The 12,500-nt window shown below is 46.6% G+C and overlaps 1 protein-coding gene across 1 annotated transcript in view; it reads right to left on the reverse strand.

Annotated features, from left to right (window-relative positions):
- Positions 1-12,500, reverse strand: part of celsr3 (cadherin, EGF LAG seven-pass G-type receptor 3) — a 123,035-nt gene that overhangs the window by 82,482 nt on the left and 28,053 nt on the right. Inside the window, exons 7-8 of the mRNA XM_063209446.1 lie at positions 7,850-8,187; positions 1,836-2,124 (exon numbers count right to left, since the gene is read on the reverse strand). Coding sequence (XP_063065516.1) covers positions 1,836-2,124; positions 7,850-8,187 — 627 coding nt within the window. The remainder of the gene's footprint in view (positions 1-1,835; positions 2,125-7,849; positions 8,188-12,500) is intronic.

The raw sequence follows: 12,500 nt of genomic DNA on the forward strand, positions 1-12,500 counted from the left end.
GTGCGTGCGTGCGTGCGTGCGTGCGCGTGTGTTCTGCAAACTCTTCAAACTGGACTCACTGACCCACTAATCTGCAGTCACGTGAACAGCAACTGAATCTGCTTATTTAAAGTTATTCACAAGCATTCACGCATACTGTACTGTACAGCACACAGGTGCCTGCAGACACACCCATGCCCAAACGCACATATGCACGCATTCACACACCCCCACATCATATGCATCCAACCAGGGCCAGATTATGATGGCCTTGGGCCCTAGGCTACAGGTAACTGTGGGCCCCACAGGAAGGCAAATTTCACTGAAAATGTATGTAGACAGTATTATAATTATGAGCAGGAATTCAGGATAATACGTATGTCTACCAACTGTACTCTACTCAATAGATGCATTTTTCAATATTTCAAAGTCACAATTTTTCACTTTTGGGCAATCAGGGGCCCCATGGGAGGTGGGGGCCCCCTAGGCTGCAGCCATATCGAGCCGGCGTTTGAATCCGGCCCCGCACCCACCCACATATACCAGAGCAGTCTTCTTTGCAGATGCAGGTAAACCCCCTCTCACGCAAAACCCACACACACCCACACACTTTCAAACACAAACATTCCCACCCACACAACCACCCCCAGCCCCCCAACATTTCATCTGCCCACAGGCACATGTTGTAAGTGTAGTCCTCTGCAGAGGCATGTAGACCCCCTTCCCTTGCATAAAAGCTCAGTAACACCCACACCCACATCCACACACACACACAAACCCACACACACCTACACACTTGCAAACACAAACCTACCCACCCACACAACCATCCCCAAGCCCCTAACGACATCTCCCACAGGTGCACATAAGTGCAGTCTTCTCTGCAGACGCATATAAAGTACATAAGTTTCTACGTAAAAAAAACCCACATAGACAAATACAAATAGCCACACACATGCAACCACCCACACATTCACACGCAAACAAAAACACTAATACATAACACCCAACCACCGCTCCACCGCTCCACTGTCTTCTATGCAGATGCCATATCCCATATACCCGCCCTTCCAGCGTGGGCACACTCCCCCATAGAAGCAGAGCAGAGCTCACAATCTCAGGCTCAGAAAGTGAAATCCCTTCAGCAAAATTTGATCCAACCATCTCTGAATCAGCTGATGGTACTAATCATCCTTTGATGCGGAGGCTCTTGCAAATACACCCACCACAGACACACACATACACACAACTCCCACATCCGGATTCATAATGCCTTACCACATCCAATAATCAATTACCTGTGTAGTCATCTCTGCAGGCAGATGCCTAGTTGAGGCAAGGGTTGGAGTATCGGAGCTTCACACACACACACACACACACACACACACACACACACACACACACACACACACACACACACACACACACACACACACACACACACACACACACACACACACATACACACACGCAGGCGCGCGTGCACACACACACACACACACACACACACACACACACACACACACACACACACACACACACACACCAACACACACACACACACACACACACATACACACACGCAGGCGCGCGTGCACACACACACACACACACACACACGCAGGCGCGCACACACACACACACACACACACACACACACACACACACACACACACACACACACGCAGGCGCGCGCGCACACACACACACACACACACACACACACACACACACACACACACACACACACACACACACACACTATCTCCCACCCCAACCACACACACACACACACACACACATACACACCCACACACACACACACCATACTCAAACCACCCCATCCAGGTACGCACCTGTGTAGTCTTCTCTGCAGATGCAGGTGAAGCCCCCTTCCCGGCGTGCGCACACTCCTCCGTTGAGGCAGGGGTTGGAGTAGCAGAGGTTGATCTCGGTCTCGCAGTAGTCCCCCGTGAAGCCGGGCGGGCATCTGCAGCGCAGGCCCGTGATTGGGTGGATGGGCCGGAAGAGGATGGAGGGCGAGGCGATGAAGGGGGCGGAGCTATTGAAGCGCATGACGGAGATGCACTTCATGTAGTTCTGGCACGGCTCGCGCAGACACACGTTGTCATCGAACGGCAGGACCTGTGCGCAAAGCAGATACGTACACGGGTCAGTTATGCTTCAGCAGAAGTAGCACATGTCAGGGCGGCGCAACGACAGCCAGTGCCACCATTGTATGGATTTTTGTTTGTTTGTTTGTTCTTAGTGGACTTTCAAAGAAGCATATTCATTGCAGCATCTCACACACGTTGTCGTCGAACGGCAGGACCTGTACACAAAGTAGATGCATCACTGATTCTTGAGAAAGTGGCTAAAACAGGTTGTAATCTTGAAAGAAAAAAACGAAGTGAATTACAAAATAATATGGTATATCCTCGTAAACAAAGGTCTTAACTTTTCAGAAATGCACAAGGCCAATCTCCCCATTTTGATTTTTTTTCAGAAATCAAGTTTTTCTCCGATCATACCTTGTTTTTTGTCAACACCGTCAGACACAATTAAAAGCAATAAAAAGTGTATTGATTTGGTTGCATATGTATCTGGAGTTTTTAAGTGATTGTGTGTGTTTTTTGGTTCACACATACGCCTTTAAATGTTGAAAATTCACTTACATTCTATTTTAATACTGCTTCATGTGTTCTAATTTAAAAATATGTGCTGTCAGACAATACTTACTTAATGCCTAAATAGATCAAACATTTTTTGTAATTTCACAAATATTCGTGTAGGCTTAAATTTGCTATTACTTTGATAATTCAACAACTCCAAAGGAAAATTTTGTAAGCACATTCATTTAAAATGTCCAAAACTCCTTACGGTGGTGACTTAAGAACTGACGGTGGTGACAGTAATCTGAAGGTGGTGAAAGTTACCTAATTATTACCTACATTTAGCAAAATAAATAGCCCTCTCAAGTCAATGACATCTAGCATAAACACTTTATTTATTTGTGTGCACAGTATGCTTGTGCATGGGTTTTTTCTTCATTTGTTAGATACTGTAGGAAGTAGGCCTAGATTATTGAACATGTGGCATAAACAGGTTTTGAGTTTTTCAAATCCTAAATATAGAGGTGTATTATCATAGATTGAGGTCTTGGCTGTGCAGTGAATGTATTGGCCAAGCTCCCCATGTTTTACATTTGTCAGAAAATGGCCTCTTTCTTGGTTTTGTCACCAGCGTCAGACAGAATTAGAATTTAAAAAAAATCATGTTTACTGTATTTAATTGAATTACTTTTACAATTCAACATACGTGTAAATACTTATTGTAAGCATATTCTTAAAACATGTAAAACACGTGTTTTTTTGTGAACTCCGTCAGGTTTTATGACAAAAAACTCCAAATGGACCTCAGTGGAGGCCAGAGTATAAGTTTGGATTGCAATTATTACTAACATGTCTGGTAATGTTTCATTAACCAGTACAATTTAGTAAAATATGGAACAAGATGATGAGCGGAACAAAATCTGACGGTGGTGACATCTGACGGTGTGAGACAAAAAAACACTCTTTTACATATTGTGCATTTTTTGCTCACATTAGCCACTTCGTTTTCGGTCTGTTTCTTAAGGGCTTCATGCCGCTTCTGAAAAAGTATATATAATTAACATTAATGTAACATAATACTATTAAAACCCCCGACGGTGTTGACAGTTTATGGTTGGGACAGTACCAGTGTCCAAACAAATTAACAAATTGAGGAGAAATTAGTAAATTTACAGGAGCTTCAGTGATGGTGAAGTATTCAGTAGAGCTGAAGGTTTGAAAAGGGGTCCTAAGTAATGACAATGACCTTGTCCATCCCTGATTTTATTGTCTTTTTAAAAAAATCTGACGGTGGTGACCAATATGCTGGACACACTTTGAGCAATCAGAAAATAATAGTAAATATTGTTTTACACGCACTATGTGCATATCTGCAGAACCACTTCAATATGGACTTTCACATCATGGTGATATTATTCAATAATATCAGTGATTTTTACATTTTAAGTCAATTGAAATGATGATGTCTGTCCTAGGGACAGCTGTTTTTACAGGGTGTGGGCAGCTTTATAGCCATGAAAAGTAATAAAATTACACTTAAATAGTTCAAACGACTGTACATTTGTGTAACAGACCCCTGGGTCTTTACCTGGATTCATTTTGTTCATGAAAATGTAGTTTATTTTCAACAGAATTGGCAGTTTATTGCAGAGACATGTTTTAGCCGCTTTCTCAAGAATCAGTGGCATACAAAACATACGTATGAGGGCAGTCAAGGGGCAAGTGTAGCCTAGCGCAGTGGTTCCCAACCTTTTTCTTCAGGGACCCATATTTTTTACCAGCGCAGGCTTTGGTGACCCAATCGCGCGAACTCCCGCACGAGAGGGAGTCACATGATACTCTGTAGCTGTTTAATGTATCACTTACATTTTGTTGCTTCTATGCATATATTAGTTTAAAGGAGAAGTCCAGTTTTTTGAACATTAAGGCCATTTTCTGAGTGGTCTGCGATGTTTAAGAGTCCCCCTCACCGTTTATTTCATGTTTGCTGCAGTCTCTGTTATTTGGCTGATTTGGATTTGATCTCAACCAGCTTTAGAATGGCCGTCTATGAGCACCTGCAACTCTGTTCTTAAAATCACCTTAAACATTTGTTTTCGAAAGTCTACAGCTCACAAAGTGGTTAGGGGTGTTCACTAGCAGTCCCTAACAAGTTTCAAGGCGAAATATGGCTGCTGTCATTTTTTATTTGCCATTTTGTGAAAGAAAGTGAAAGTGAAAGTGAAACTTAATTTACAAATTGCTACATAAAACACACATAAAACATGACAGATGCCATATTTCGCTACAAAAATTCCTAAGGAACACCAGTGAATACTGCTGAACACTTGCTGAGTTGCATATTCTTCAAAACAAATGTTAAAGGTGATTTTAAGAACAGAGTTGCAGGTGCCCATAGACGGCCATTCTAAAGCTGGTTGAGATCAAATCCAAATCAGCCAAATAACAGAGATTGCAGCAATCATGAAATAAACGGTGAGGGGGGCTCTAAAACATTGCAGACCACTCAGAAAATGGCCTTAATGTTAAAAAAACTGGACTTCTCCTTTAAATGCTTTGTCATTTATTCAACATGGGCTAAATATGGTATTAAAATTAAACCCCTTAAAATCAAGAGGGCTTCGCGACCCACTGTGGATCTTTGGCAACCCATAGGTTGGGTCCCGACCCATAGGTTGGGAACCACTGGCCTAGCGAGCCAGACTAACACGACAATATTAGTGCTCGAAGTGTAAAGCTCCTATGCTGTGCATAGCCTGTTTCCAGTTGCTGGTGAAATGCAGCCATAATCCAGAAACCAGACAATGAATCACCACACACTGATGGATTTAGATTTGCTTTTAGTGAACGATGTCATTCACTTGTGCTTTGTCAGGTTCTCATAGAAATATTAGCCCTGGACCGCTCCATTCATATACTGTTGCTGAGGGCTATGCGTGGAACCAAACTGCTGTTGTTATGCTTCAAATTGCTTCTGCACTGCTTTGGCCAGCACTATGACCACTTTTCTTTAACCATAGCCATTCTGCTGTCTCCACCATCCTACCAAATCCTGCCCCAAAAGGCATGTTGTGATTGGTTGGCACGGGCTGGTGCGGGCTGTGCCAATCTCACAAGGACCAAGGCTAGACCAAATTGCCAGGCAATAATATTTTTGGCTGCTAGATGAGTTTGCTTACTACTGGGGGAATGCAGTGGAAAGCACTCCCCCACCCCACCCAGCAGTGTCTGGTTCACGCTCTAACCACTTGCCTTAGCCTAGTAAACTAGTCTATCTACTACTTTTGTCACGGAGGTAACCCTGACCATGGTATCGTGCCACTGCACTGCTTGGAGTTGCCAGCTGGGCTGCCCTCTTGCCAGGGGCGGTTCTATCATTGGGCAAGGTCGGGCAATTGCCCGGGGCCCCGTCCAGTCAGGGGCCCCGGTGTCAATCGACATTTATGCATCGATTTTTCATGCGGTGGCAATTTAAGCTTTCGGGGCCCTTGGCCGCAGCTCAATGGGGCCCAACTAGATATTCTTGCTTTTTTGGCTCATGTTTCCGTTGTTACGCCACTGCCTACATTTATACACCATCGATTATGAATTATTAATTTAAAGGGGGCCTCAAAATTGTTCTTTGCCCAGGGCCTCAGATTTCCTTAAACCGCCCCTGCCTCTTGCACAGGTGAGGCATACATGCTAATTAATGTGTTTGGTGTGCTGTGTTACAAAATGAAAATAACATAGTACATGAAATTGACTAAGCAAATGCTTTTATGCAAAGTGACTTATGACATGCACAGGAGATCACAGAATACACAGCCAAAACACACACACACACACACACACACACACACACACACACACACACACACACACACACACACACACACACACACACACACACACACACACACACACACACACACACACACACACAGGTGTAGGTAGGTAGGTCAGAGGAGTAAGGCCTCAGTCACACCACATTACACATGAGCAATGTGGGACGCCACGGCAGCCCCCTCATTAGTGTATTTCATGTGTGGCTGCACATCAGTCACATGCGGTGATGCAGCTGTGTGTACGCCAGTGGTTCCCAAACCTTTTCAGCGGGGACCCGACTAGGCAATTTGCCTAAGCCATTTTATGTCCTTTAATATTGCTAGATTTTCCATTAATAGTTTGTCCGCTAATATTGCTAGAAATCCACCAGACAGCAAATGCCTGTATTAACCATCGAAGTGAATACAAGTCCCTTTTGTCCGCGACCCCCCTTCAGTACCTCCGCGACCCCCTTGGGGTCCTGACCCCCAGTTTGGGAACCCCTTGTGTACGGAATGCCCTGGAAATGCACAGGTGTCAGTGTGATGTCTGCAGGCATAGCCACTGACAGCTTTGGCTGGATCTGGGACAAAGTCATTCAAAAGGTCCCCCATGTCAATACAGAGGGCCACTGACAGCTTTGGCTGTTCCCGGGACAAAGACATCTGAAAGGGCCCCAAACCCAATACATGCAATTGAATGAGGATCCAATTCTGGGGCCCCTCTCTCCCTGGGCTGGGGACAGGTGACCCCTTTGTCCCCCTCTGTCGGCCTCCCTATCAATACATATAATGTGATGAAGAGAGGACCCAATTCTGGGGCCCTTCTCTCCCTGGGCCTGGTATAACTGAACCTTTTGTGCCCCTTTCCACTTCCCTGAGTGGAGATAATGGTGCGCGGAGGGTTAATGTGGGTAAATGTGTTTGTGAGTGTGCATGTGTGCATAAATGCATGCATGAGTACCTGTGCTTCTGTCGGTCAGTCTGTCTATGTGCTGTTGTGTGTGTGAGTCATGTGTGGGTTTTAATTCATGTGTGTGTGCCAGTGTGTGTGTGTGTGCGTGCGTGCGTGCGTGTGTGTGATTTTGTGTGTCTGCGTGCGTGTGTGTGTGTGTGTGTGTGTGTGTGTGTGTGTGTGTGTGTGTGTTTCTGTGTGCGTGCATGCATGTGTGTGCGCGTCAAATGTACTGCTTGCATCTCAGCTCCATCTGCATGAGTGTGTTCAGCTAGGACATGTGTGTGTGTGTGTGTGTGTGTGTGTGTGTGTGTGTGTGTGTGTGTGTGTGTGTGTGTGTGTGTGTGTGTGTGTATGTGTGTGTGTATGTGTATGTGTATGTGTATGTGTGTGTGTGTGTGTGTGTGTGTGTGTGTGTGTGTGTGTGTGTGTGTGTGTGTGTGTATAAGCCCATCTGAAATGGAGGCTATGTGTATAATATACTGCTTGCATCTCACCTCCATCTGCACCAGTGTGTTGAGCTTGGGCCTGTTGAGGTAGAGCTGTTCCTCCAGGGCCTCCGATGGGAAGTACTGGCCGCCCGGCAGCGCCGCTGAGAAGGACACGTTCAGCACCCCGCTGGCCTCCGCGTCCGGCTGCACGTTGAACACGAACACGTCCTCCGCCCCCACGGCCAGCACGGCCGACACGCCCTCCACAAAGCGGCCCAGCAGCGGGGACAGGAAGTGCTCCTGGGACATGTTCTGCAGACGCACCGTCACGCTGCTACTCAGCATGTCCTCCGTGATGATCAGCACGCGCAGGGTGCACTTGGCCGACACGCTGTGGACGCCGTCTAGAAGGGAGAGATGGGGAGAAGGAGGGATACAGAACGTTAGTGAGAATGGAGATATAAATAAACATGCGGGGGTGCACTTGGCCGACACGCTGTGGACGCCGTCTAGAAAGAAGGGGGAGATGGGGAGAAGGAGGGATAGAGACATGGGGGGGGGGGCAGCGTCTAGAAAGTCTAGAAAAGGGGAGGTCAGTGGAAAATGTGTTCTTATACTATGTTGAGCAAAACTAATAATGAAAATGATTTGGAACAGCTCCCTCTCCAATTTCCCTTGTGCATGTTTTTACAGCCTGCCTTTAGCAAGGTTTTAGCCCTCATGCGCTAATCATTTAGCCACATTCGAAGCCCCATGTAGCCCAACGTTTAGCGATGTTTTGGGTGCTTGATGTCCTGGGGAAGTGGAAAGGACACTGGAGCATTGCTGTTTTTACTTGTTTTGATCTCTCAACACCCTCAAAACACACTTTGTACCGATTTTGCACAAACAAAATGCCCACTACGCTCACTACAGTTCAAAATTTCAAGCCTATTGTGCCACCCTTTAACATACGTAGATCAGCTTTTCTAGAAATTTGCTAGGAGGGTACTGTATGGTAGTGCAAAGGAACAACACCGCTAGAGCAGAGTGGGACTTTGCAAAGTTTTAATGCACCCTACTGCAGAGGCGCAGTTGGACAACACACTGTCGACACTGTCTAGAGGGAGGGCGGAAGGAGCGAGAGAGAAATAAACAAGGAGAGAGAGAGAGAGAGAGAGAGAGAGAGAGAGAGAGAGAGAGAGAGAGAGAGAGAGAGAGAGAGAGAGAGAGAGAGAGAGAGAGATGTGCACTTGGCCAACGCGCTGTGGACACTGTCTAGAGGGAAAAGGAGGGATGGAGAGAGAAGGAGCCATGGAGGGATGGAGAAGGTTAGGAGGGAAGGGAGAGGAGAGGAGAGGATGTGACAGCAATGCACAGGGGAATATGAGGCAGAGCAAAGAAGAAGACATTTGGGGAGAAAGAGGAAGACAGTGGCTGGATGAGAAAGGGACAGAGATACACTGGGGAAAAGAGAGAATGATATCACAGAAGAGAGACAAAGAAAGGCGTGGACATGCAGAGTGAGAGAGAGAGAGAGAGAGAGAGAGACAGAGACAGAGAGAGAGAGAGAGAGAGAGAGAGAGAGAGAGAGAGAGAGAGAGAGAGAGAGAGAGAGAGAGACAGAGACAGAGACAGAAATAGAGAAAGGGTAAAGTAAGGCGACAGGAGGATAGTGGAAAGAGAGAGAGAGAGAGACAGTGAAAGACACAGCGTGCACTGAGGGAGAGAGAAGGGAGAGAGAGAGAGAGAGACAGAGAGAGAGAGATAGAAAGGGTTAAACAAGGCGAGAGGAGGATAGAGAGAGAGGGAGAGAGAGAGAGAGAGAGAGAGGGACGGAGAGAGAGAGAGAGAGAGAGAGAGAGAGAGAGAGAGAGAGAGAGAGAGAGAGAGAGAGAGAGAGAGAGAGAGAGAGAGAGAGAGGGACGGAGAGAGAGAGAGAAATAGAGAAGGGGGGGCGGTATTTGAATACGAAATCCTCTTTATTGGGTCAATGCCACGCTACACACAAGCACATTAAACTCGCAAGCTGTCCAAGCCGTCCCTCGACACCCCAGACTCGCGCATACCAAACCCCACTGTACTCCACATGCCAGCGATAAACAGAAGAGGAGAGGAGAGGAGGCAGGAGAAAAGAAGGATAGGGATAGTGAAAGGGATGAAAGAGAGGAAGCGAGGGAAAGGTCAGTGAGATAAGGAGAGGAGTAGAAACACAAGATGATGATGAAAAGAGAAATAGACAAATGTACAGGGAGGACACACTGAGGAGGGAAACTGGAGAAACTGGAAGAGATGTAAAAAACAGATATGTGAGAACACAGAAATATAAATGAATGTGTACAAGCTTGCACTCACATACACACACACAAACATGTGAGCACACACGCATGCACACACACACACACACGCATACACGGATGCTCTCTCTCTTTCTCTCTCACTCTCTCTCTCTCTCTCTCTCTCTCTCTCTCTCGCTCTCTCTCTCACACACACACACACACACACACACACACACACACACACACACACACACACACACACACACACACACACACACACACACGTGAATTAAAACCCACACTCCTTCACAAACACTCCAGCAGCTTGTATGGTTGGTATAGGTGACCCTGGCTCTACCTCTGAGCCATATGCCATTTCCATTCTTAACCTCAATTAGCCTCCATTTCAGATACAACCACTACTACTACAATAGGTAGACACATAAGGACGGACACACACACACACACACACACACACACACACACACACACACACACACACACACACACACACACACACACACACACACACACACACACACACACACACACACACACACACACACACACGCACACGCACACACACCACAATATTACATGTACCCCAGCCCCCACTCCCTCATATACAGATAAATATGCATACTGTACACACACACACACACACACACACACACACACACACACACACACACACACACACACACACACACACACACACACACACACACACACACACACACACACACACACACACACACACACACACACACACACACACACACACACACACACATTCACTAACAAATACCCCCACAAACAAATGCTCACACATGCATGTTCGCATACGCACATATACACATGCACGCACACACGCACTTCCCTCGCACACACGTTCAGGCATGCACACAGGAGCAAATACCCCCACAAACAAGCGGGCACACATGCATGTTCATATACACACACATACACACCTAGTCAGGTGCTCATGTCACGCTGTTGAGCATGTTGTGAACAATATGCCGGGATTTACAGCAGAACAAAGGGTGAAAGAGAGGATGAGTGAGAGAGAGAGAGAGAGAGAGAGAGAGAGAGAGAGAGAGAGAGAGAGAGAGAGAGAGAGAGAGAGAGAGAGGGAGGGAGGGAGAGCGAGAGAGGGAGGGAGTTTCTGGTCAGTCCCTGTGCTCCTAAGGAGATTACTCGGCCTTTGATATAGCAACACTACTGAGAGGAGAGCTGCAACCAACATCGACTTACTAATAACCCAATAAAGAGAGGAGAGGAGAGGAGAGGAGAGGAGAGGAGAAGAGAGAAGAGGAAAGGAGAGGAGAGGAGAGGACAAGAGGAGAGGAGCGGACAAGAGGAGAGGACAAGAGAGAAGAGGAGAGGAGAGGAGAGGAGAGGAGAGGAGAGGAGAGGAGAGGAGAGGAGAGGAGAGGAGATGGGAGGGGGCAAAGGGGGGGGGGTGGTGGTAGAAGAAGGGAGATGACAGAGGAGGAGAGGACAGAAAAGGAGAGCCGAAATCAGGAGAGGACAGTAGAGGGGATTAGAGGAGATGTGAGGAAACCAGAGTAGAGGAGGGGAGAGGACAAGGGAGAAATGGGTGATACAGCCTGGAGAGAGTAGAGGAGGGGAGAGGGAGAGACAGGAGAAATCAAGAGAAGATTGTGTGGAGAATTGGAGAGAAGAAGTAGGAAAACAGAGGAGGGAAGAGAGAAAAAGACAAGGGAGAGGAAGAGGACTAATAAGAGTTGGGAGGAGAGGAGAGGAGAGGAGTGGAGAGGAGAGGAGAGGAGTGGAAAAAAGAGCAGATGGTCAAATTGGATGGGCAACGGTGGGGTATAAGAAAAAAGGAAAATGAAGGAGGAAGAGAGGTGGAGGAGAGGAAAGGGGTGAAAAGGAGGATATAAGGGAGAAGGGATGAGGGGAAAGAACCTGAGATGAAGAAAACTGAAAAGAGGAAAAATGTGCGGAGAAGAAATGTGCAGCAGGGACACAGTGGCAGCTACACAGTAAATATTACAGTGCCGATTCAACACAGAGTAGAATCAGCTAGAAGTGTTAACATCGACTCTATAAGAGTTGAATTAAGACAGAAAACATTAACCAGCAGCCAAGTAGACGGGCACAGCGCAGCAGAGCACAGGAAGGGCATCTGTGGCTGATTGAAGGCTGAGGCGGCGAGAGGAAATGGAAAATGGGCAACTCCCAACATGACATTAATATTAGCGGAGCCGTCAGCAAACAATAATATTGAGTGCAGCCAGCCACAGCCAGCCAGACTCATTTTGATCATGCCTCACCTTCACAATTCAAGCCATTCAACACACCATCTCTCAATCTTCAGCATGACTGATCTGTCTCTCTCTCTCTCTCTGTCTCTTTCTGTTTCTCTTTCTGTCTTTCTCTCTCTACCTCTTTCTGAATATTTCTGTCTCTGTCAGTCAGTCTGTCTGTCTACA

This window comes from Engraulis encrasicolus, chromosome 10, assembly GCF_034702125.1.
Source record: "Engraulis encrasicolus isolate BLACKSEA-1 chromosome 10, IST_EnEncr_1.0, whole genome shotgun sequence".
Classification (NCBI taxonomy): Eukaryota; Metazoa; Chordata; class Actinopteri; order Clupeiformes; family Engraulidae; genus Engraulis; species Engraulis encrasicolus.